The 27,367-nt window shown below is 44.1% G+C and overlaps 1 protein-coding gene across 4 annotated transcripts in view; it reads right to left on the bottom strand.

Annotated features, from left to right (window-relative positions):
• CACNB2 (calcium voltage-gated channel auxiliary subunit beta 2) overlaps positions 1–27,367 on the bottom strand; it is a 445,465-nt gene that overhangs the window by 22,308 nt on the left and 395,790 nt on the right. For 3 of the 4 annotated variants that reach the window (XM_047755511.1, XM_047755512.1, XM_047755513.1), the window contains 5 exons: positions 24,626–24,702; positions 17,917–18,050; positions 13,766–13,846; positions 12,993–13,051; positions 5,245–5,354 (listed from right to left, as the gene is read on the bottom strand). In XM_047755511.1, the coding sequence (XP_047611467.1) occupies positions 5,245–5,354; positions 12,993–13,051; positions 13,766–13,846; positions 17,917–18,050; positions 24,626–24,702 (461 nt within the window). Of the gene's footprint in view, positions 1–5,244; positions 5,355–12,992; positions 13,052–13,765; positions 13,847–17,185; positions 17,248–17,916; positions 18,051–24,625; positions 24,703–27,367 lie in introns of all 4 variants that reach the window. The other variant, XM_047755514.1, reaches the window with a different exon arrangement.

Genomic DNA, 27,367 nt, shown 5'->3' with positions numbered 1-27,367 from the left:
TCTTTATCTTTGAACTTTCTGTAGTATTTGGACCCCTAAAACTCTCTCCCCTCTGTGTGACCCATCTCTTCTGGAGCTTTCCCTGTGCCACTCAGGCAGCTTGCTCTTGTTTTTTTCTCAAACTGTCGCGTCACTCAGGACAGGCATGCACACAGCAGCAAAAAACCAGAGTCCCTCAGAGCACCCATGCTCAACTGAGGTCATACAAGTTGACACTGCTCTGAGGTTTCAGCTCTCATGGTGTAAACACGCGTTCTTCTGTGGTCTCCCCAGTGCCATGTTTTTCTCATTTGTGTGTTTTTCTTTTTGGTGATTTCACTGCTGAAAACAACCTCCACGTGTACTGCTAAGTACCGTCTACGGTTCCTAAAGGCAAGAAGGCTACGCTGTGCCTTATGAGAAAAAGCCGGGCTAAGCTTTACTCAGGAATGATTTATGGAGTTGTCGGCTGTGAGTTCAGTGTTAAGGGATCAACAATATCTGTCAATTAAGGTGTTTTTAAATAGAAACAGACATACAACTGGGAGATGGACGGATCCGCAGATGAAAATGTGGGGGCCAGAGGCTCGCAGGAACCTGACCCTGTGGTTCCCCTAGGAGCAGTGGCTCAGGATTCACGAGTTCGGTGTTTGCAGGGACCTCGCAGACCGTAGCTCCTGTGAACACTGAGAATCCACCGCACGTTAAGCCCTGTCTTCTCTGTGGAGTGCAGCTCGGTGGATGTACCATCCTGCTGGACAGCCGGATGTTCCATAACACTGCGAATCTGACGTGTTCACACATGGAGCCGTCATCTCGCACATCCTCCTTCCTCCCACCCGGCCCCGCCCCCACAAGCTCCTATTCCTGAGCCCCTCGTCCCCAGAATAACACCATCAACCACCCGGTTCCTCAGAGCACACACTGAGAAAGCATCCGGAGGTTTCTCTTTCGCATTCTGTATACCCAGTAGACTGCCAGACCCTGACCTCTCAGCCCCAGATTCTTGTCTTCCTCCTGCTCCCCTCTGCCATGGTCTTATTTACAGCTTCTCTTATCCTTGAACTGAAGGAAGGCAAGTGTCCCAGATGCCCTCCGTGCCCACGCCTCTGCCCCACCCCACTCCGCTGTAGGGACGCTTCTAAAGGCACCACTTTATAAAGAAAAATTGAAGGACGATCATTTATATGTGGCATCTAATACAAAATGATACAAAAGGTTGTTCCCATTGTGGTGCAGTGGAAATGAATCTGACTAGTATTCATGAGGATGTGGGTTTGATCCCTGGCCTCCCTTAATCCCAGTGCGTTAAGGATCTGGCGTTGCCACAAGCTGTGGTGTAGGTCGCAGACGCGGCTCAGATCTGGTGTTGCTGTGGCTGTGGTGTAGGCTGGCAGCTGTAGTTCCGATTTGACCCCTAGTCTGGGAACCTCCATATGCCGAGGGTGTGGCCGTAAAAAGCAAAACAAGTAAACAAAACACAGCGAAATCACACAAAATAACTTATTTGCAAAACTGAAACAAACTCACAGATTTCAAAACCAATCTTATGGTTACCAAAGGGGAAACTGTTGGAGGGAGGGAGGAACTGGGAGGGTGGGAATGACACATACACACACTGCTGTACAGAATAGATGATTAACAAGAACCTACTGTACAGCACAGGAAAATCTACTCGATAGTTTGTAATCACCTATATGAAAAAAAAAAAAAAGAATGGGTATATATACATCCATTCACTGATTCACTTGGCTATACACCTGAAACTAATGCAACATTGCAAGTCAACCACAATAAAATTAAATTAAAAAAAATCAAAGTACAGGTGCTGTACAACATCATACAAGTTATAGGTGTGCAAGAGGGTGATTCACAATTTTTAAAGGTGCTGCTCCGTCTAGAGTTATTACAAAATACTGGCTCTATTCCCCATGTTGTATGATCCATCCTTGCAGTTTATTTTATTATTTATTAGTTTATTTATTTATTTATTGGCCATGCCATTGGTGTGCAGAAGTTCTGGGGCCAGGGATTAAACTTGGGCCACAGCAGTGACGATGCCAAATCCTTTACCACTAGTCCACCAGGGAAGTCCTACAGCTTATTTTATTATTTTTGTCTTTTTAGGGCCACACCCACGGTGTACGGAGGTGCCCAGACTAGGAGTCAAATTGGAGCTACAGCTGCCGGCCTACACCACAGCCACAGCCACAGGGGATCCAAGCCATGTCTTCGACCTACACCACACCTCATGGCAACGCTGGATCCTTAATCCACTGAGCAAGGCCAAGATCGAACCTGCATCCTCATAGATGCTAGTTGGGTTCATTAACCACTGAGCCATGACGGGAACGCCATTTTTTTTTTTTTTTTCCTGCAGCTTATTTTACACCTAAGAGTTTGTACCTCTTACTCTCCTAACCCCATCTCCCTACCTGCCACCAGTAATCAGAAGTTTGTTCTCTGGGTCTGTGGGCCTGTAGAGGTGCCAGTTTTATTATACACCTATGTGTCTGCACAGACTGCACCATTTCTCTCTGAAGATGTTTCAACTGAATCCAAATTGTCCCCTCACCTCATTCCTGCCCTTCCCTGTCCTCTCCCTTCTCTGCAATGCTATCCCTGATCCTTCTAAGTCCCCTTGTGTCACCTTTGCGCTTCCTGGCATCTTCCCATCACATCTACAATAAAAGGCCTCCAAAGTCCTGCCTGATTACAGGCCCTCCACCGTCTCCTGACCTCGTCTCCGCCAACCATCCCACTCCAGTCACACTGGCTTCCCTGCTACCCCTCCAACCTATCAGACATGCTCCTGCCTCAGGGCTTTTGCACCTACCGCCCCCTCTGGCCAGCACTTACCTCTTTTCTCAGGTGGCTCCAAAGCTACAGGATATAAAACTCAGATTATTCTGCTAAAATGTCACCTCCTCCAAGAGGCCTCCCTGGACTTCCCCATTAAAAACATCACACCCTCCTGGAGTTCCTGTCGTGGTGCAGTGGAAACGAATCCGACTAGGAACCATGAGGTTGTGGGTTCGATCCCTGGCCTCGCTCAGTGGGTTAAGGATCTGGCGTTGCCCTGAGCTGTGGTGTAGGTCACAGATATAGCCCGGATCTGGCATTGCTGTCGCTATGGCATAGGCTGGCAGCAACAGCTCTGCGTAGACCCCTAGCCTGGGAACATCCATATGCTGTGGGCACTGCCCTAAAAAGACAAAAGACAAAAAAAAAAAAAATCACACCCTCCTCCTCAGCTACCCACTGGCCTACTTCTTCCAGGACTCATCAACTACTGACCGACTACAACTGGTATCTGTCTACTAAAGCTCCACCTACTGGCTTTGGTCCATATCTTTCCTGGGCCAAAAGAGCCTCATGGGATTGAGGGAGTACTGTCCTTATGTCTGTGTGCCCAGCGCTTAAGGTCATGCCCAGCACATGCGTGATTTTCAAGAGCTTATCAATGGATGAATAAATGCCTAAAATCTATCCATGGTTCTGTAATGCCTTAAGGATAAGCCCCAAATCCTTAACCTTCCCCCTTGCTTATCTCTGTGGGTGTCATCTCCTACCTTTCTCTCTCTCTCTCTTTTTTTTTTAGCTATGCACTTGGTGTGCAGAAGTTCCCAGGCCAGGGAACAAACCCATGCCACAGCAGCGACTTGAGCCACAGCAGTGACAATGCTGGATCCTAAACCCACTGAGCCACCAGGGAACTCCCCACCTCTCCCTTGTTCTTATACCATACACTCAGCCAAAGGAAAGCACCTCCGTTTTACAGAAGACTCTGCTGCCCTTGTTTGAAATGACTATCACACCCTTCACTCTTGCCCTCTTTTCCCTTGGCTAAACCTATCATGCTTCAGGTCTCAGCTTGGGCTCAGCTCCCTGGGAAAGCCTTTCCTGGTGGCTACCTCCTCCTGCAGCCACTTTGATGCACCAGCGCCTTTCCCATCCCCCTCCTTCTCAATGAGCTGTTAACTTATTTGCCTTCTTGCTACACTAAACCCCTTAGGGGCAGGGGACTCATCTAATTCATCATTTTGTGCCCAGATTTTAGCATAATGTTCAGTCTTTAGTGGATGCTCAATAATATGGAGCAGAAGAGTCACTGAACAATAATCTGTGGTTGGTAGTTCCCGAAAGCTTTGGTAAGCTCAGTGCATCCGTGACGCCACCACCTCAGCAGATGAGTCTAAACAAATGACTTGACTTTCCTCATCAGTCCAATCAATGAAATGAGCATTCCGTATCCATTACTGTGAACACCCCAAATGTATAGAAAGGGTTTTAAGGGCCATAGAAGATAATGATATGAAATCCCTATCAACAAAATGTATGATTTCTTCCTTCCATCTGGCATATTTCTAAAGCTGTGATTACTGAGGTTGAAGTCCATGAGGGGTTGTTGGGTGAACAGAACTGGGTTCTGCAAGGTATTGTACTCATCACAAGTAAAGTTGATTGTTTATAATCATTTCTCTACTATTTACAGAATATACTTCAGCGTGAACTAAAAGCCAGTCTCAAAGATCAACAACCTCACCCAACCAGGAGAAAATTTACTCTCTAAGGACAGAAACCTAACACTCAGTAAGTCAGTCGTGTAACATGATTAACCTACACCTTCAAGCAGGTGCAAACAGAGGAAACAGTTGCCAAAGCGATTTCATTTGATCAAATTAGTACAGGATAATAAACAGTGTTCAAACACAACCCTGTAGACATGGTAACTAAAATCTCCAAACTTTTTACAAATGAAACAAAAATACAGACATCAATCTGATATCATTATTGACGTAGTTCAAATATTACGTGATTTGGGATAAGAGCCATCATTATGGAAGTCATCCTACATTTAATCCTTCCAATAATTCTATAAAGTAGTTACTATCATCTCTCTCTCTCTTTGTATATAGGAGGACACTGAGCCTTAAAGAGGTTAATGACCTTGCTCATGGTAATGGGGATGCAATGCCAGGGGTTTTTAGAGTTTAGCGACACCAAAGCTCCCATTTGGGGAAACAAACCCCAACCCAAACATTCATGCTGACAGTCTGTGGAATTGTTAACTCAAAACTTTCAAAACAGATCCTTCCACACCATGAAATTGCGAAGACGGTAACAGTGGCTATTGGCAACACACGTCCATTCCCTCTCTGCTCTGTGACACAGCGAATTATCATCTAGTTGGACCTGCTCGCTGGCAGCCTCAGGAGAGAAGGGTTTAAATCGCTTCAGCTCCTGGGCGACGCATGCACTTACCTAAACTTGACCTTGTGTTGGATCTTTCTATTATCGCGTGCTTACTGGGATTGTTCAACACGGAGCGTTTGGCCAGCGAGATGTCAGCGGTGACCCTGGTGATGGAAATCCTGTCGGGGTCAAAGCAACAGAAGACTTTGAGGTTGTATCCACTGAATAAAAAGGGGACAGAAGTGCATGCCTCCAAACTCATCCAAGTATGATATCTATTTATCTATCTGTCTATCTGCCTACCTATATCTACAGATGACATTTTCAAACCAAAAAACTTTAGGGCACTTACTTAATAGTTCATTTTTTCAAAATTCCTGCAACTCCCTAACTTAGCATTTATAGGTTGCTTTCCAAGTGCCAGCCATGCACTCTGCATGACCTCATTACCTGGATTCTCTCATTAAATCATTCCAAAGCCTTGAGCAGAGAGGCTGTCATCCCACTTTTGTTGATTAAAGAAAAAAAAGAGAGAGAGAAAGAGAGACCTACAGGTAGGTTGTTTATCCAAGGCTGTATATTTACTAAAAGTGGTGAAACTGGGAATTGAACCCAGGACTCTGGAGAGCCTACATCTTAGCCTCTGAGTTATAATCCCTCCCATAAGCACAGGGCTGGGGCAGGCATGAAGAATAAATCAGAACAAGACAAACAAAGTCTTTCCTCAGAGAACTGAGTGCAGTAGCCAAGATGGGCAATAAATAAGAAAACAGGAGTTCCTGTTGTACCTCAGCAGGATAAGAATCTGACTAGTATCCATGAAGATGTAGGTTTGATCCCTGGCCTCACTGAGTGAGTTAGGGATCTGGCACTGCTGCAAGCTATGGTGTAGGTTGCAGAGGTGGCTCAGATCTGGTGTTGCTGTGGCTGTGGCACAGGCTGGCAGCTTCAGCTCCAATTCGACCCCTAGCCTGGGAACTTCCATATGCCACAGGTGCAGACATAAAAAAAAAGAAAAAAGAAAAAAATAGAAATGTAAATTCAAAAGAGGGGTGAGAAGACAAAGTTAAGGAAACCCAAAGAGCAAAACAAAAGTCAAAGAGATGGAAAATAGGAGATGAAAGACTCGAGAATTACCCAGGAGATTCAACTTCCAAATAATAAGAGTTTCAGGGGAGTTCCCCTTGTGGCTCAGTGGTTAATGAACCTAACTGGCAACCATGAGGACACGGGTTCCATCCTTGGCCTTGCTCAGTGCGTTAAGGATCCAGCATTGCCATGAGCTGTGGTGTAGGTCACAGACACGGCTATGATCTCGAGTTTCGAGTTGCTATGGCTGTGGTGCAGGCAGGCAGCTACAGCTCTGATTTGACCTCTAGCCTGGGAAGCTCCATATGCCACAGATGCGGCCCTGAAAAGACAGAAGACAAAAAAAAAAAAAAAAAAGAGTTCTAGACCAAAGAGAAAAAAACCACGAGAAAGAAAAGTACTAAAAAAAAATTCTAGTATCAAGAGTCTGACTGACTTTCCTCCTTCTCTCCTTTTCCGTTTTAGGGCCACACCTGGGACATATGGAGGTTCCCAGGCCACTCGTCCAATCAGAGCTGCAGTTGCTGGCCTGCGCCACAGCCAGAGTAATGCAGGATCTGAGCCACATCTGTGACCTACACCACAGCTCAAGCAAGGCTGGATCCTTAACCCACTGAGTGAGGCCAGGGATGGAACCTGCATCCTCATGGATGCTAGTTAGGTTTGTTACCACTGAGCCACAACAGGAAGTCCATTTTCCAAGTGGAACTGGAATTTCAATGCAAAGGTTGAAACTTCCACATCAAGACTTATTCTTATAAATTTCATGACATTGGGGACAAAGAAAACCCTAAAAGCTTCCAAAGGAAAAGACAATTCCCATAGAAAGGGTTTGGAATTGCAATGTCTGTACTTTTCAAGAGCAACAACAGAAGACAGAGGGCAATGGGACAAAAATCCATAAAAATTCTGGACGGAAATTATTCCAATCAGAATTCCACAACCATTTTAACTTCCAAATGATTAAAGGCATTTTAAGACATTCAAGGTCTCAAAAAGATTTTTTTAAATTGAAGTACAGTTGATTTACAATGTTACATTAATTTCTGCTGTACAACGAAGTCAGTTGTTCGTACACACACACACATTCTTTTTATTTTTTTTCCATTATGGTTTATCCCAGGATACTGAATATAGTTCCCTGTGCTAGACAGTAGGACCTTGTTGTTTATCCATCTCATATATATTAGTTTTGCATTTGCTAATCTCAAACTCCCAATCCATCCCTCCCCCACCCCCTTAGCAACCCGAATTTTGTTCTCTATGTCTGTTTATGTTTCATAGATATGTACATTTGCGTTGCATTTCAGATTCTACATAAGTGTTATCATATGGTATCTGTTTTTCCCTTTCTGATTTACTACACCTAGTATGATAATCTCTAGGTCTATCCATGTTGCTGCCAATGGCATTATTTCATTCTTTTTGATGTCTGAGTAATATTCCATTGTATATATGTACCAAATCTTCTTTATCCATTCCTGCTAATGGACATTTATGTTGTTTCAATGTCTTGGGGATTGGAAATAGTGCTACTATGAACATAAAGAGTGCATGCCTCTTTTTTAAAAAATAATGATTTAAAATTTGGTTTACAGTGATCTGTCAATTTTCTACTGTACAAGGTGACTCAGTCACACATACATGTATACATTTTTATCTTTTTGAATTATAGTTTAGTCCAGGTGTATGCCCAGGAGTGGGACTGCTGGATCATATGGTAACTGTGACTTTAGTTTACTGAGGAACCTCCATACTGTTCTCCACCGTGGTTGCACCAACATACACTCCCACCAACAGTGTAGGAGGGTGCCCTTTTCTCCACACCCTCTCCAGCATCAAAAAGTTTATGTACGCATTTTTTTTTTTTTGCTTTCTAGGGCTGCACCCACAGCACATGGAGGTTCCCAGGCTAGGGGTCAAATTGGAGCTACAGCTGCCAGCCTACACCACAGCCACAGCAATGCAGGATCCAAGCCGCATCTGCAACCTAGACCACAGCTCACGATAATGCTGGATCCTTAACCCACTGAGCAAGGCCAGGGGTTGAACCTGCAACCTCATGCTTCCTAGTGGGGTTTGTTTCCACTGAGCCATGAAAGGAACTCCTATGTACACTTTCTAAGGAAATTATGGGAGGATGCTGCTGACAGAAATGACAGAGTAAACCTTAAGAGATATGTAATCTAGGGAAAAAGGGGTTCTCACCTCAAAGAAGGTGAAAGCCATCCCAAAGATAATGAGGAGGCAAGTTTCAGAATGACATACGAGCATCCAGCACAAACTGTCTGGACCTGAGCAAGACAGAACATCTCCAGAGAGAGGTCCAAGGAGGCAGACATGAGACTGCTGGATGTGTATGAATATATCGTCAGGGGACACAGACAACCAGGGGAGAACTGGGGGCCGAATGGGCGCCAACTATATGGAATATTAAGCAAGTGTAAAAAGCAAAATTATGAATCTCATAGAAACCACCAAAAAAACACATAAAAAGTAATAAGCATGTAAGACATAGCTCATTTAAATATTATTTACATGGTGATAATACATACGAAATATGGAACCAGCCAAAGTTATGACTTAATTGTCGGGAGAACAGAAGATGAGCTGTAGGTGTGTGTAAGTGAGAGAAAGAGGAGGAATATGCACGAGACAACTACATATGCTTCAGGGTAGGAGGTCGACAGTGACAATTCAAGCAGTGCATGATGTATGTTAGAATCAAGGAGCGAATTCCAGAAGATACAACTAAAATAGTTAAAAGTGAGCAGCAGACCTTTGGTCAGAGACCAGAAGGAAACATAGGTTGAGCCCTGTGGGTATTGTGGGCAGGGTGTTCTGGGCAGAAGACAACTCAAGGGTCCAAAATGCTGGGCCTGACACCAGTATAGCTGAGTGGGACCAATCGAGAATCTTTTCATCCTCATCAGTTCCTTTCATATATTCTCTTTCTTGGGCTTGAAAATTTTATTTATTTATTTATTTTTGGTCTTTTTGCCATTTCTTGGGCCACTCCCGTGGCACATGGAGGTTTCCAGGCTAGGGGTCCAATCGGAGCTGTAGCCACCGGCCAACACCAGAGCCACAGCAACTCGGGATCCGAGCCGCGTCTGCAACCTACACCACAGCTTACAGCAACACTGGATCCTTAACCCACTGAGCAAGGCCAGGGATCGAACCCGCTACCTCATGGTTCCTAGTCGGGTTTGTTAACCACTGAGCCATGACGGGAACTCTGGGCTTGAAATTTTTTAAAAGATAAGTTTTGGGTGTTCCCATTGTGGCTCAGTGGGTTAAGATTAGTCTCTGTGAGGATGCAGGTTTGATCTCTGGCCTTGCTCAGTGGGTTAGGGATCCAGCGTTGCTGTGGCTGTGGTGTAGGCCTGCAGCTGCAGTTCCAGTTAGACCCCTAGCAGGGAACTTCCATTGTGGGTGTGGCCATAAAAAAGAAAAAAATGTTTTTGTTTATATAATAGGTAATTAAGGAGTAATTTATTTTTCTCTCCTAGACTCACATGTCCATTTAGGGGAGTTTCCACTAAACACTTGAGTGAATTTCCACTCTCTTCTGCTGTGTGGTTTACCAAAAGCAGACACTGAAATGAGTCAGTAACTTTGGATTTACTCTAGCCTTGAGTCAAGAATTAAATTTTTGCATGGCTTTTTGAAACTCTGCCTTGGACCCTATGACTTCCTCTAAGGATCTTTAATTGGTGATCACAGGCCTAGAGTGTTGAATTCCAGTTTTATGAGGCCAGATGAGCCAAGGCAGGTCTATGAATAAAGCCATATGGAAATTACTTCTGGCTGGAAACAAAAGACTGTATAGCATTCAGGTATTTTCTGTTTCTTAAATCAATCTGGACACCTGATACATTGCTTTAAAGTCCAAGATACACCCTATGGCTGGAATCTGTCTTCCAAATTCAAAACTGTTTGAAATAGAAGTGGTAAGTCAGGAAAGCCCATCTCTTTTCCCCATCTTTGGCAGATACATACATTTAGGGCCACCCCTATGGCATGTGGAAGTTCCCAGGCTAGGGGTCGAATTGGAGCTGCACCTGCCCACCTACACTACAGTCACGGCAACTCGGGATCCGAGCCACATCTGCAACCTACACCACAGCTCATAGCAAGGCCAGATCCTTTAACCCACTGGGCGAGGCCAGGGATGGAACCCCCATCCTCATGGATACTAGTCAGATTCGTAACCCGCTGAACCACAACGGGAGCTTCCCCATCTCTGGCATTTAGAAAAGGGCAGGGGGTCACCCAGTCACAGAAAGCCACGTGCCTTGTCTAGCTGAATTTTCTGGGTGTGCACGCTCATGAGACAATCCCAACTTGTGATAAATGACAGTCGAGAATAAAGAAGTAAAAGCTACATGGGCCCAAGGAGAGCCTTTTGTACTTGGCCAGAGCCTGGCAGCCTTGAACCCAGGACCAAGCTGTGTTTCCTGGCATGAAATAAAATATATTTCATAAAGTTATGAAAAACAGAAATATCTAATTAGCATTTGGTTAGGTAGACTCTGATGCTAACATCTTTTTATGCCTTAGGAATGAAATAATGCCATTTGCGGCAACATGGATGGATGATCACGCTGAGTGAAGCAAGTCAGACAGAGACAAATAGCATATGCTATCACTTACATGTGGGATCTAACATAGGACACAAACAAACCGATCTACAAAAAGAAACAGACGCACATAGAGAGAACAGACCTGTGGTTGCCAAGGGGGAAGGGGACGGGGGAGGGAAGGATTGCGGATTTGGGATTAGCAGGTGCAAACTAGTATAGACAGGCTATAAGGCCCTACTGTACAGCACAGGGAACTATATTCAATATCCTGCAATAAACCATAATGGACGAAAAAGAATATGTACGTACGTATAACTGAATCACTCTGCTGTACAGCAGAAATTAACATGGTAACTCAACTATACTTCAGTACAATTTTAAAAATAGTGTTTTTACGCCTTGAAACTTATTCTGTTTTTCTTTTTCTCTTTCAGTTCTTTGCTTGATTACCAACAAAGTGGATCCTGCTATCAAAGTTTCCCTCTTTGCCTTCTTTCCTTTATCAGAAACTGAAAAAGAAACAATTTTAGGAGTTCCTATCGTGGCTCATCAGGTTAAGGACCTGACATTGCCTATGTGAGAATGCAGGTTTGATTCTCGGCCTTGCTCAGTGGGTTAAGCATCCAGTGTTGCTGCAAGCTGTGGCGCAGGTCACAGATGCAGCTCAGATCCCATGTTTTCATGTCTGTGATGTAGGCCTGCTGTTGCAGCTCCAATTTGACCTCTGTCCTGGGAACTTCCATATGCTGCAGGTGTGGCTGTAAAAAGAATAAAGAGAGAAAAAAGACACAGTTGTAGAGCTGGTGTGAGCAATCTAAAAGAACATTTAAACCTATACACACCATCTTCTGTCAGACAGGAGATGGAAAAGAATACGGGGAAGAGAGGCACCAAATGAGTCTCAATAACACAGAAATAGACACTCGCTCTGTACAGATTCCCTATAATCTATTCTTAGATTAAACTGTGAAGTTGCTGTTTTAGACTCCAATCCATCTTTGATGCTTCAGAAACTGGCATAACCTTTACCACTGGGGTCATTTGGTTCAAGGCTGCCTTGCAACAGACTAGACTTAAGCTCCATGCAGCCAAGGCCCTCATGTGATTTTGCTGCTCACAACGCCTGGCACCCAGAATCTGGTTGAGAGATATCTGCTGAACCAAGTGGAGGGATGGAGAGGGAAGGGGCTGGATGGAGTCCAAGCGGATTGACACACAAAAGATGTCAGCCTCAGCTTTGTTACCAGTGACCCCCCCCCCACATCCACTTGGAGCCCTCCAGGGGGGCCTGCCCTGAGTCACACCTTGATGCCAACACACACTTTCCACCCTCTGCAAGACATGCCTTGTCCTCCTGCCTCACCGGGTAAAATCCTAAGTGCCATCCTTCCAGGATGCGGACATTCCCAAGTCAGTGCTCTTCCCTCTACCCCTTATGCCACCTGTGTTGTGGACACACATGTGCAGAGCTGCCCTTTCAGTCACTTTATATATGTAACGTATATGTATATATGCACACAAAATTTTTTCTATGGCCGCACCTGAGAACACAACAGGAACTCCTGCGGAAGCCTTTCAGAAAAGTGGGGAGGGAAATTCCTATTGTGGCTCAGCAGGTTAAGAACCTGACTAGTCTTGGTGAGGATACAGGCTTGATCCCTGGCTTCACTCAGTGGGTTAAGGATCCAGTGTGGCCATGGCTGTGGCGTAGGCCTCAGCTGCAACTCTGATGCAACCCCTCGGCCAGGAACTTCCATATGCTGTGGGTGTGGCCTTAAAAAGATTAAAAAAAAAAAAAAAGTGGATGGAAGCAGCACGGATAGTATGGTTTCTAGGCAACATTGAGAGCCAGCTGATCATGAATTTAGAGGAGCCTGGCCAACAGAGATGTGGCCAATTTCAGCTTATGGATGCAGGTGCAGGAACAGAGAGCTGGACCATCCCGGGTGGGGGATGTGCCGAGGTTGACAAATAGTGACCAGATCAGACTGAGCTGAGTGGGAACTTACTTTCTGTCCCCACAGAGGCTTGAGAAGCTAGTTTTTCTTTGGGGATCACATGCCTGTCCTTCCCCCACCCCCCGGTTTTTTCATCATCTTCCAGACAAAAGTCCACAAACCCCCAGTATTGTGCAATACTCACCGCCCTTCGAATCTGTGTTTTAAAAAATCGAACAGCGCTTTTTGCATCATATCGGTGACCTGCAATGGAGTAAGCAAGACATTAAGATATGATACAGTGTTCACCTGTATGATTAAACGGTTTTACTCCCCTGCAGAATGTGTGAAAACCCGGCCTTCCCATTTGGAAAAAGCGGCACAAGAGGTCACCACCCCTTGGGTTGCTGAGCTCTGATATAAGAACGATGAATAAGACCAGGTTCCCCAACTTGACTCTTGGAGTGACAACCCATGACACTGCAAGGGGTTTCAGGCATTGTCTCTTTGACGTTCTTGTCCCAGACTGAGTCATAAGTGTAGCTACAGAAATCTCCAAGGCAACAGCCAAGACAACAAACTAGAACAAAACAGGAGGCCCCGTGTAATGTGTGCTTGGCTGCTCACAGTGCTTTTCTAAGTTTCTAAGGATGGGGGGAGTTCCTGTTGTGGCTAAGTGGGTTATGAACCCCACTTGTATCCATGAGGATGTGGGTTCAATCCCTGGCCCTGCTCAGTGGTTTAAGGATCTGGCGTTGCAGTGAGCTGCGATGTAGGTGGCAGATGTGGCTCAGATCCCATGTTGCTGTAGCTGTGGTGTAGGCTGGCAGCTACAACTCTGATCTGACCCTTAGCCTGGGAACTTTCATATGTGCGGGTGCGGCCCTAAAAAGCAAATTAACAAAGTCAGGACAGGGAGGTGGAGTCACAAAGCAGTTCTGCATGCAAAGGTCAAGGGTGCTCCAGGGGACTACGTACCTCATACCCCTTCAGAGAAGGGCCCACCAAGACCACTGGCCGCATAGAAGGGACCACATCATATGGAGAAGTGTGCTCCGTCTGCAGAGAGAGGAGAGGACTTCAGATGTTTAAAAGGTGGAGGGAACTTCAACATTTTAAGTATAAACTGACTGCTCTTTCTCAACTCTGCCATATGAGTCTTGCCAGATTTTTTTTTTTTCTTTCCTTGCCTCTTTTTCTAAATAAACCCAGTCCAAGACGGGTGGGTTTCTTTCCCTCACGTATTGAAGTGACTGCAAGGTCTTTGGTTTTCTTGCTCTCCTCAAGGAATGCTCCTGATGTGTTTGTTAGTTCCTGAAGCAGGAGGTGCTGCTTTTGAAGAGAAACTAGTTGGGAGAACAGACAGAAGCATGCCTCATGCAGAAGCGGTGCTTTTAGGCTTGACGGGAAGTTAATACTGCTTTTCAGATGCACGTGAGTTTTCTCGAGAGAGAGTCGGATGATCAGACCTCAGGCGGTTAATAACAAAGAAAAGAAAGGTCTCATTCCCTTGGTGTCTGAGATGTTTGCCTTACCTGGATAAAGTCTACTTTCCAAACATGGTAATTCCTTACCACATACTTGACAGTTTCTATTTGACTGAATTTAAATTAGCCTGCATGAAACGATGCCATTTAGAATGGAGAAGCGATGAGGTCCTGCTGTACAGCACAGGGAACTGTATCCAGTCTCTTGGGATAGACCGTGATGGAAGAGAATGAGAAAGGGAATGCATATCGATGGACGACTGAGTCCCTTTGCTGTACAGCAGAAACTGGCACAACACTGTAAATCAACTATCCTTTAATGGAAAAATAAAGGTTTTTAAAAAGACCTAAAGGAGCCTGCTTGTTGCGCAGGTCAACAGTGGTCACCATCGCTCTTCACAACTGAGGGATTCCTATTTTTAGATTTTTGGGTTTCTATACCTTGGACCTTAAAAACTTAAAACGTGTGTGTGTCTTAGAGGAAAGGTCGTTCATGCCTCAGCGGCCTTGAAAGGTTCGTTATCACCTTGCATGTCTCATAGGCTTCTCAAGAACTGTTTAGGAGGTGTTTCTGTTACATAACTAATTCATGCCTTCCCACCATCGTGTACTTCTTTTTTAGAAGAGCAGGAGGAGGACCTAATTTTGTAGCAATTTCTCAAACTTGCAAAAATTTTCAGCTCTACTGCAACAAGTAAAACAATGAAAGATTTTTCAAAAAATTAGATAACTACTTTGATTGTATTAAAACTGGCTATTTTTAGGAGCAGAAAATGGTAAACTGACTGACCAAAAAAGACTTTTTTTTAAAATGTAGATGAGAGAGATATAGCCTTAGACACTGGGATAAACAAATCATGGTCCTGCATTGATGAGTGTCTGAAAAAATATATATTTTATGATATATATCACAGAGACCAAAAGAAAAAACTTCTCTAGATGATTTTAAGAATTTGATACACTTACTGAAAATGGGAATGTAATTTGTGCATCAGGCTGTCACTCAACATTTTATTGTTGTTAAGCACGGCCCCTTCCAAACTTTCTGACTCATATTGAATTTCACTTGCTGAAGGTGGGGAAGGGGGGATTAAAACGCATTTCAAGTTCAAAAGCTTCCCTCTGAGATTTTACCAATAGTCATGGACAATATAATCGGAGGGGCAAAAATATTACTGTGACCACACTGTCAACTTTTATTGCTTAAAACTTTATCTCGTGTTCAAAATGAATTTTAATAGGCACAATAAAGGTAGAATACATTTTTAAAGCAGACAAAAACAAAAAACAAAACAAAAACCAAGACAAACATAATACGTGACAACACAAATGCCACAAAAGCACCACTCTAAAAGCAATCTAAAACATGGAAAATAATCTATCATTGCATCTCAAGCTGGTTTTTTTTTTTTTTCAATTTTGAACTCTACATTAAAATTGACCACATAATCAGTAACATAAGAAGAATGAATACCAGTGCCGAAGGCATCATAAGCATATTCATGAAATGATTTCACTGAATGAAGTCATCAAATTAATTCATTACCTCATTACATCTATACCACCTAGGATCATGTTGAAAGTGTTTGGAAGCCAAGTCCTTATAACCATGAGGTCTAAAAATCCCTTTCCACCACTATAATTACAAATTCAACTTGCATGCATTTTAATGCCAGCTCCCAAGAATTTTTATTTCAAGTCTTTAAATATTAAGTGGCCCCATAATGAATAGGTCTTTGGTTCGTTTGATTTGTGACTGCCAGCTAGCAAAGAGTTACTTATGCTGATAATCAATCAGCTTCTTCTTCAGTAGGGCAGCTACAGAAATTACCTTATTTGATGGAATATTGGTACTTTGTGCCCTATGGACATGACATGATCTTTTTTTTTTTTTTTTTTTGGCTGTACCCATGGCACTCGCAAGTTCCCAGGTCAGGGATAGAATCTGTGCCACAGCAGTGACCCAAACCACAGCAGTGACAACGCCAGATCCTTAACCCACTGAGCCACCAGGGAACTCCCACAACACCTTCATTTTTCTCCTTTCCTAAGTTTAAACTGGTCGAATTATTTAGTAGAAGAATTATGATAAACATTTTTAAAGCGTTGGAATTGAAGAGTAAGCCTATTTCAAAAAACAAAAAACCTATAGGGTTTTAGTTCATGTCACTGTTCTGTAAAGCCCAGAGCAGCTGAGCAACACTGAAGGTCTAGGCTTCTGCGGCTGTGAATGCCATTAGTCACTTGGCTGCACGTTCGAGCTGTGACAAGATAGAACCAGAGAATTGGACCCACCGCCATGGATGGACAGCAAGCTGGGGCTTTCTCTGTTGATACAAAAATCCAATGTTTGCCTGGGATGTTTGGGTCTTCCATGATCAAAGCAACCATAATTTATATATATTAAAAAAAACCAAAACAAAACACAATTCAGCATCTGACACCTCAGTGATGACTTAGGGTTCCTCCACATGGCAGAATCCTTGTGCACAGGGGAAAAGAGCCCATGGCGTGAAGGGCTGGAGACAGAATAGAGTTTATTCCACACCTACGTGGTGCCATAGGCTGCTGACATTACAAAGGACTTTAAAAGACAGCATGGCAGGCGGTGGAAAGTGGTGTGTGAAAGAAGGGAAGGAATGGGAATCAGAGGAGAGGTAGCCTTAAAAAAAATAATACTTTGGAGCTACCAAATGTGCTGGGAGGAAACGGACTCTGGAGTTAAGTGAATACCCTGGTTTCCGGTCAGGGGACAAGGAGTGTCACTGGGTAGCCCCATGACTGGCCAGTGGCAAAGGTGCTACACAGAACCACCGTGCCAGCGTCCGACAGGTGAGATGCTGACATCTGAGTGATGGAGGAAGCAAGAACATCGGGAGAGTATTTATATATGACAATAGGAAAAACTCACAGTAAACCGCCAAAACAAGCCTGCAGTTTTCCACTGGTCTTGCTCATCTGCAGATTTTGCACCTAGTGGATTAGAAGTTTAAATACTGACTAAATTAAAAATTGAAGGATTTAAAAAAAATGTTTTTTTTATTTTTTATTTTTTTTTTAGCACAAGCTATGTATCTGGATATCATAAATCAGAATCTAATAAGGGTTTTCATATGCTTGATTATCAGTTAAATTTCCGGAAAAAGAAAAAAAAAAAAAAAGAAAGAGACAGACAGACGGGAGAAGCATGCACAAGAGAGGTGCATCATATGGAACTGTCAGCATTAGACGTTCCTGGAACATTGGAACGACTGCCCTGGGTGGTCGATGTTATTCCATCAAAAAGGCTCAGTACTGTAAGGGTGCTTTCACAAGGGCACTCACGGAATTTAGTCGGTTTGAAAGGCATGGGCTCAATTAGCTGCTCTGTAGGCTCTTCTCTTAGGACAGAAATGATTGCACTGAAAACAACTGTGGAATCAGATGCTAATGATGCCAGTGGCAGGATAAACACAGCTTATGTCAATGTCAACTTACCGATTTCTGCTTCTGCTTAGCTACAGCAGCATGGAAAAGAAACAAAGAATAACAAAGCATGCATGTTATTGGGTTTATCAAAGACGCAGACAGTCCACAGGACCAGAGATGTGACGCAGTGCAGTTGAGCGCGTGGACAGATGGGAGCTTGGAAGTTCATGTTACCTTCTTAAAGAAGGGCATTCTTTTCTCTTTGGAGTGGGGTGACGTTACACTGTTTGCACTGGGCTTAGGGGAGCGGTGGTTTGCTGGAATATCATTTTCTTCTGCATCTAAGCCAGTAGCATCTATGTCTATAGCTATATACAGACAAACAATTCAAAAATCATCAGGTAGACAGGAGAGGAAAAATAGGTTATAAAAAAAATAAAATGAAAAGCAAACAAAAAACTAACCACAGTAAAAGATCTATCATGAGGGCTTAGCACAGTAAACAAAGTAAAAAATTTAAAGGTAAAGCATGTTAAGAATACAGTGTAATCAAATCACACTCAACAAGAAATATTTGCTCATGATACCTGTTTGCTTGGCTATATCGGTTTCACGCTAAATCTCTTGAATAAGAGTTTTCAGAGAAACATGTTTTTTGAATGTCCAATTTAGGTTCAAATAGAATATTGATATTTCCCAAATCGACCGTATCAACACCTGGCTTCACTTCTTCCCAGAGCTCAAGTCAGCTTTCAGATGATCAGCAACTATGCTGGAAAACTTGACTGCCTGGTACCTCCAGTGTCGTGTTGTGCTTGGTTGTGTGTGCAAATAAGGGCAACGTGAAAAGGTTCGCTGAAATTACAAGAGGCCCTTGAGGGACAGAGAGAAGAGAATAACCCTAAATCCAGCAACACAGAGAAGTGCAAAGGATTCTGGGAGGGTCCAGAAGGCCAGGATTGCCATGATTTCACCACGATGGGGGGACCCCCAAGGTAAGCCTGATGGAAGACTAGTTCCGGATGGAACGCTGGGTCTGATGATCTCCAAATGAAACGAGTCTTATACAATGTTGTTAGGAGCCTCCCAGATGATTTTATTTAAAGCCACTGGATTTGCACGAGAGGCAGTGTGGAAGGGCATGAAGACCCAAGAGGAGATGCCACTCATCGCCTCATCTGGAGAACAAGGGCCTGAGGTTTGCGGTTCAACATGCTTTCAACTTTTAAACTCTTCTGTCTGAAGACACGGCACTTAAAAACGAAGCCTGCTGAATTCCCGATGTGGTGCAATGGGATCGGTGGCATCTGTGGCACATCCTGGATGCAGGTTCCATCCCCAGCCTGGCACAGGGGGTTAAGGGATCCAGCATTGCCGCAGCTGTGGCATGGGTCACAGCTGTGACTCAGATCCCATCCCTGGGCCTGGGAATGCCATCGGCTATGGGGCAGCCAAAAAAGAAAAAAGAAGAAAAATAATGAAGACAAAAATGAAGCCTGCAATGAAAAAAGATTTGTCATCTGATTTTGAAGTTGATTCAAGGTATCCACACGCAATCCCTAGAAAATGTGACCAACAGGAGACTCAGAGCTGGAAAACATTTTAGAAATCAAGCACGGCTCTCTTATTTTTAAAGATTTTCAAGATAAACTCAGAGTGGAAGGGGCTTGTGTGGGTCAAAACTCTGAGTTCTTCTGCCTCCGTGATGCTGTGCATCCCCACGCTTCCGCCTGGCTGCCCTTCCACAATCCGGGTCTCTTGTTCAATTCCCGGAGCTTCTCAAGTGGGCTGGGGGCCTTGGAGCCAGGATTCAGGAGGATCTTAAGAGAGCCAAGCTCACTAGAAAATTATCCTGTGCTTTCGATGGGGTCAAGTGGAAAAGAAGAGATCCCAGGTCCGGGAAAGCCTCCTAGGACCCATGTGGTTCCGTTAACAGAAACCACAGGACATTCGGATTGAAGAACCCAATGACTCTTGTGAGATGACAGACAGCTCAGGGTCACAAAACCTTGGCTTTCGTCTCCGTGACACATAAGCGTCCAACCTTTTCGAGTGACCAGAGATCGTCAGCCGGGCATCAGGTTATTTTTCAACCGTGAAGTTATTACGGATATAAGATGAATCACTTGGCCTGGTGAAACCCAGGCTCTCTTGCTGAATTGTTCCTCTTCATTTGATCAAGTCGAAAAGCCGGGATGGACTGAATACTGACACCGCTAGCACAGTATTGCATATATCAGCTACTGCTTGTGTGAAGATGAGGTGGGATTCTTTCCTCCAGTGAAAGTAATAACGGGTGGAGTTCATTCTGGGTAGTTCAAGGTCGCTGGTAAGTATGTTCTTCTCTTTGCCCCATCCATGCCTTTTGAGGAGCTAAAAGGTTCAGCGTGTGTTGTGCAATGGAAACAAAAGGTGCCTGGTGGTTTGAATTGATGCTGACTTTTACACCACCCTGTGGTGCTTCTCCCTGAATCCCAGTTTAGGGAGTGTGTTATTTGTATCTTCCCGGAGAAGATGGGGAGGACTGGGTCACTTTTTCATCAGTCCTATAGCACATCGTAACCAAAATCGAATTAAGTTTCTCTCATCTTTTTTTTTTTTTTTTTTCCCTTTTTGGCCTCCCTGTGGCATATGGAAGTCCCTGGCCAGGGATCAGATCTGAGCCACAGTTGCAACCTATGCCAGAGCTGTGGCAATGCTGGATCTTGACCCACCGTGCTGGGCTGGGGATTGAACCTACGTCCCGGTGCTGCAGAGACACTGCCAATTCCATTGCTCCAGAGCAGGAACTCCATACCTTTCTAATCTTTTATTGGGCTTTATAAAGGCCACATTCAAAAGATAATACCCTTGAGGGCCTCTCTGAAATTGAGGATCCCTCATGGCCTGTCAGAGGGGACAGGACTCTAGGATGGCGAAGTTCACAAAGTGAGTTTTATGGTGTGTCCATTGAATCTGGTCCATGGTGATCAGCAGATGAGTTTTTTATTTAAAGTTAGAGTGGAAACACATACAAAATTTAGCTGTGCCAACACCCAGATGTTTGGGCACATCCCCCCACCCCCAATCCCTAGCTTGAGTCAGGTTTGAAATTTGCCTGTATTTAGACACATGGGCTCAACATCCCACAGTAGGGACTTTCCAACTTACCTGTCCTGACTTTGATTAATGCAAATTTAAAAGCATCTGGGTTTGTCCCAAGATGCAAAATTCCAAAACATTTGGCTATTTTCAAAGCACATTAAAGAAACTGCCTAAGCATTAAGAATCATGTTCCACTCTATCTAGAACTCTCTATTCCAATAAAGGCTAATATACTAATAAAACATTCTATTATAATAAAGGCTAATACACTAATAAAGCCTAATAAAGGCTCAGCTGGTTCTCCTTATACTGAGAGATGAAAGATGTGATCCTTTTGAATTCCATACTTGGATGTGCATATCTTGGCAAACATTGGTATTTACTTGGGGAAAACTGCTTTCTTTAAAAATAGTTCCTCCTTCTTCTTTTTTTGGCTTCACCCACAGCATGTGGATGTTCCTGGGCCAGGGACTGAATCCGAGCCACAGCAGCAACTTGAGCCACAGCAGTGACAATGCCAGATCCTTAACCCACTAAACCATCAGGGAACTCCTAAAAATAACAGTTTTTTTTTTTTTTTTGTCTTTTTAGGGCTGCACTCATGACATATGGAAGTTCCCAGGCTAGGGGTCCAATTGGAGCTGCAGCTGCCAGTCTACACCACAGCCATAGCAACGTGAGATCTGAGCCATGTCTTCAACCTACATCACAGCTCACAGCAACACCAGATCCTTAACCCACAGAGCAAGGCCAGGGCTCGAACCCGCATCCTCATGGATTCTAGTTGGGTTCATTAACTGCTGAGCTGTGATGGGACTTCCAAAATACCTTTTTTATTCTTCTTTACCAGCATACTTTATTTTTAAAAACTGGGTTTTTTTTGGGGGGGGGGGAAATAGAGAGCCTTGGGAACATTTCTGGAATGTTAAATTTAATCTTAGATGGACAGAGTTGAGTGGCGAGCACGTGTGTACACCGACGTGTAGGAACAGGGTGTGCTTTGTGCAACCAGCTGCTCCCTCACTAGCCATGTGTGAGGTGGAAATATTTCCTTTTCAAAATCCTGGGGAACCTCCAATTAGAGTTACTTTGGGCAAGCGCTTCCATTCTTTGGTCAAGCCATGGGTGAGGTGAATTGCAGTCAGGGCCTCGGGAAACAAAGATGACAATTATAGTTGGAGTCCAATCCATATCTGATAGATGAAGCAGTTTTCCCTGGAGGTGGGGCAGAGGGACCTCTATAGTGTTTTTTGATGTTTTCCGTCAGGTACATTGTAGTGTTGGCATGAAAAACTCTAGCTAGAGCCTGATGTGCCTATTATACATTTTGTGGTTGGTTCATATTTCCAGTCCACAGAGTCCAAGTTCTCTTTCTTTCTTTTCACAGCCACAACTGCAGCACATGGAAGTTACCAGGCTAGGGGTCACATCAGAGCTGCAGCTGAGGTCTACGCCACAGCCATGGCAACATCAGGTCCTTGACCCACTGAGTGAAGCCAAGGATCAAACCCTCATCCTGACGGACACTACGTCGGGTTCTGAACGTGCTGATCCACCACAGGTACTCCGAGTCTGTGTTTTCTGCCCTTGGTGTTCAGACAACTGATTCCAAAGTCCTGTCTCTGTATAAAGCTTGAGTGAAGTTTAAAATCATCTTTATCACATGTAATTCTTCATCGAACTTGGACTTCATTGAACTTTCTTTAGTAATGACTAACATCTGACAACAAACATGAAAAATTTTTTCCCCCCCAAACACACTAACTTACTCTTCAAAATACATGGGCCAGGCCTCATTATATTGCCTACATGATGCAAAAGGCTACCCTTGGGTTGAAGGGGATGGAAGAATCTTTGTGGTTTATAGAAGGGGGTGGGGCTGGCATCTGTGGGCGGGGCTTCCACATTACCCCAGTGTGAACTGGCCTGTTCCCATTTCAGGAGCCTAGTGACCCTCCTCGGGAGTCTGCAAGACAGCCTTTAAGACACACAGGAAGAGTATATGGTTTTTATCATAATCCCGGCTAACACCACGTGCTGGAGGAGCAGAGATAAGCCTCCTCTTGCTTGTGCTTCCAGGGACCCCAGATCCCCACTGCTCAAGGGAAGACACCAACCTCACACAATACATAAAAGGCTTTGATTTTCATTTCAAACAGACTATGTTACTTAATTTGGGGCCACTTAGAACTACTGCGAGTTAGACATTCGTGGTTTTGGAAATCAAGATGCATTCTAAAGCAATGCATTTCTTACTATGCTCAGATTTCGCTCACTTAAAAAATCCTTTGGTTTCTTACAAAGAAGCCCATGGTTGATCTCTAAGAGCTGCCAACATCTGGGAACAAGGCATGACCGTCAGGAAGGGGGGGAATCCTGCCTGAAGACACAGGGATCATGGCGCAACAACGCTGTTCCTTCACTTCTCCATAGATGCACACGTCTCTGTCTCTGACCTCGTCCCACTTCCAAATTCCTAGAACTCCCACACAGCATCATTTCACTCAAATCCTCCACTGGCCCATCTTTATAATCTTACTCTGACTCCTATCTGCATCTCTTAGCAAACCAAGACTGTGACGATGGTTTTTCATCCAACTCAACTCTTTTGTCTCCAAGTTTTTCCCAGAATGGTAGAGTTACCAGTTTTAGCTCATCCAAATTTGGTTAATGACCTTCAGAGCAACAAAAAATAATTACATATATATATATATAATGTGTGTGTGTGTGTATGTGTTTTTGGAGCTGTACCCATGGCATATGGAAGTTCCCAGGCTTGGGATCGAATTGGAGCTGCAGCTGCCAGCCTACGCCACAGCCGTGCCAGATCCTTAACCTACTGAACAAGGCCAAGGATCGAACTCATGTCCTACAGATACTAATCTGGCTCGTTACTACTGAGCCACAACAGGAACTCCAACAAGAAATGGTTTTTAAAGTGTGTCTCACAGACTATTAACTTATCCTTAAAAAAAAAAAAAAAAAAAAAAGTCTCACTGTTTATCTCAAGTCATGTAAGTTGGTGTCCTTCTCCAGTGCTTGGGAAAGAAAACAGTGTTATTCTTCCTGCAGGTGTTTCCATCTTTTGCTTGGTGTTTCCGCTCATCTTCTGCACGTTGCACAGAGCCTCCTGGGGGAGACCGCCTGTGAGAACCATCCATCCGTCATCACTTCATTCTCCTTTTCTCACCTTCCTAAAGTTTTTCTCCTCTTTTACTTTAACGTCGAGGGCAACACCTCACATGGCACTGTGGTTGAAGCTGGGTATCTGTCCATTTATTGTCTGTGACAAGGTGCTGGGCATCATGGTGGAGGGTAGGGGTAGAAGGTTAAATACGTCCATCGCTTAGATCATCTAGGCGACTCAGAGTCAACACACTGACACTGTTCCTTTTCTTCTCAAAGCCAGAAAAAAAAATCTGTTCCCCAGATTGTTCCTAATGCCATCCGGCCATTCTCTCTCTCTCTCTTTTTTTTCGTTTTTTTGTTTTGCTCGGGGGAGGGGGGGGGAGGCTGCACCTGCAGCATATGGAGGTTCCCAGGCTAGGGGTCCAATTGGAGGTATAGCCGCTGGCCTACACCACAGCCATGGCAACAAGGGATCCAAGCCGCATCTGTGACCTACACCACAGCTCACGGCAATGCCGGATCCTTAACCCGCTGAACGAAGCCAGGGATCAAACCTGCGTCCTCATGGATGCTAGTTGGGTTTCGTTAATAACCAGCCATTCCATGTCTGATCCCTTTGAACCCTCTGATCTTTAGGGTTACCTAAGTCATCTGGTCTAGGTAAACTAGGTAAGACTGAAGGAAGCATGAAACACCGTTATGTGCTGGTCAGCACTTAGTACCTACTTACCAGACGATGGAGGTGTCGATTTTCTGGAACTAGGTACTATGTCACCCAAACTGGATGATGAGTTTCCTCCTGATTTACTAGAGTAAAGCAAAAACTGATATTACATCTGACACTTATTTCAGATATTAAAACATTTCTACTGCTCAGTCAACATGCTCATACACATTGCGACTTTATCAAACTTGAAATCTGTCTTGGCGACAAGGAGGCAAAGAGTAATTTCCCGGTGGAGATTCGTGGAGTACTTGAAACAGCCACATCACCGTCTCTGTTTCAAATTTGATGTCAAGGAGTTCCTGCTGTGGCAGCGTCTCTGCAGCACCAGGATGCAGGTTCAATCCTCAGCCTGGCACAGTGGATCTGGGGGTTGCTGCAGCTGTGGCGTAGGATGCGACGGCAGATCAGACCTGATCCCTTGCCTGGGGGTTTCCATATGCCGTGGGGTGGTCAAAACAAACAAACAAACAAACAAAAACAGATTTTTAAGAGGCCCTGAGAGAAGAAAACTAGGGTACGTTCAGCAGCCCTCAAATTAGCCATCAGGATCGTAGCGAGATAAAAACCAAGATTTCCTTTGCTTCTTATTTTTAAGACTCTCAGAAGCAATGAATAGAACCTGAAGGCTAACACCCAAACTTGCTATTTCCTGCTTGGTTGGTTCCTGTTCCTTTGTCTTGGATTTTTTTTTTTTTTTTTTTTACAGCATGTGGAAGGTCCCAGGCCAGGGCTTGAATCGGAGCCACAGCTGCAGGTCTATGTCACAGCCACAGCAACATAAGATCTGAGCTGCTTCTGCGACCTACACTGGATGTGTACACTGGATGTGGCAATGCCAAATCCTTAACCCACTGAATGAAGCAGGGATCAAACCCACATCCTCACAGAGACAACACTGAGCCACAAGGTGAGCTCCTTAGCTTGATTCTTTTTAGTGTCCTAAGATTGAATTGTTGCAACTTTTCATGAGCAACCTGTCATGAAATACTCTCTGGAACATTTCTCAAGCATGGCTAACAGGGAGATTTAAACTTGATTAATTTCAGAATGATCTCAAGAACAAATACTTCAGTTCTACCAAATTCTAAAGTGTGATCCAAGACATGTTTCAGTGTCTTAGAAACTTTGGAGCTGATATTAGAACACTGCTACTTATGTTTTTACCAGTGGACCAGCTCAATAAATAATACATTAAACGGCCTCTTTACAGAAGTGGATGGAAAGGAACATTTTAAAAGAATGACATGGAATTTTAGAGTTCCTGTCGTGGTGTAGTGGTTAACGAATCCGACTAGGGACCATGAGGTTGCAGGTTCGATCCCTGGCCTTGCTCAGTGGGTTAACGATCTGGCATTGCCGTGAACTGTGGTGTAGGTCGCAGACGCGGCTCGGATCCCGCGCTGTGGCTCTGGCGTAGGCTGGTGGCTATGGCTCCAATTGGACCCCTAGCCTGGGAACCTCCATATGCCGTGGGAGCGGCCCTAAAAAAAGGCAAAAAGACAAAAAAAAAAAAAAAAAAAGAAAAAAAGAATGACATGGAATTTCAACAAGACAATCTTATGACCAGACATTTATTATCACAGCCAAGCCAGGGTCTAGTGGCAAAAACTTGCTACAGTGTCTATGCATATTGCCCTTGGATATTTACACAATTTAGTATTTCATAAATATTAATAAGAAAATATAACTTGCATTAAAATACCAGTAATAGGCTGAATTTTATTGCTACCATTCTGGCATTTTACTGTGTAAAAAGACAAACATTAGAAACTTTAAGCAGGAGTTCCCGTCGTGGTGAAGTGGTTAACGAATCCGACTAGGAACCATGAGGTTGCGGTTCGGTCCCTGCCCTTGCTCAGTGGGTTGGGGATCCGGCGTTGCTGTGAGCTGTGGTGTAGGTTGCAGATGCGGCTCGGATCCCACGTTGCTGTGGCTCTGGCGTAGGCCGGTGGCTACAGCTTCGATTAGACCCCTAGCCTGGGAACCCCATGTGCCACGGGAGTGGCCCAAGAAATGTCAAAAAGACAAAAAAACAAACCAAAAAAAAACTTTAAGCAACTATCAAGATGTCTTTTTTTTTTAGATTATCTTTTATTATTATTATTATTATTCTTATTATTCTTTGCTTTTTAGGGCTGCACCTGTGTCATATGGAAGTGCCCAGGCTGGGGGTCTAATTGGAGCTACAGATGCTGGCCTACACCACAGACACAGCAACACAGGATCCGAGCCTCATCTTGGAGCTACACCACAGCTCACAGCAACGCTGGATCCTTAACCCACAGAGCAAGGCCAGGAATTGAATCTGAATTCTCGCAGATTCTAGGCGGGGCTCGTTACCACTGAGCCACAATGGGAACTTCCTCTCTGTTATCTTTTTAAGGTTCTTAAAAGATACTCCGGCACATTTAACAAGGATACCAGAAAATATGTAAAAGTAATAAAATGTGCTATTTAGAGAAGCAATTTCTGGCAGTTATATAAGAATCCCCATTACCAAGACCAAAACATTTTCTTTCAGAAGTTTTTTTTTTTTTTAATTCCAGTTCAAGCTTGGGTTTGTTTTATATTCTCTTTGAATATTAGTAACAGTCAAAGTTCTCTTTGAATTGTGTCAAATTATGACAAACACAGCTAAGAGTCAAAACGTTCAGAATGCAAATTTGCCCTTCACATTTAATTCTATAAAAATGCCATGTTCTTGAGCTGTGCTCCAATTTCACTGCCTTTGATTTCTGCTGATTT

Source organism: Phacochoerus africanus, chromosome 12 (genome assembly GCF_016906955.1).
Source record: "Phacochoerus africanus isolate WHEZ1 chromosome 12, ROS_Pafr_v1, whole genome shotgun sequence".
NCBI classification, from domain to species: domain Eukaryota; kingdom Metazoa; phylum Chordata; class Mammalia; order Artiodactyla; family Suidae; genus Phacochoerus; species Phacochoerus africanus.
The sequence above is the reverse complement of the archived record's forward strand: the minus strand, read 5'-3'. Positions and strand labels throughout refer to the sequence as shown.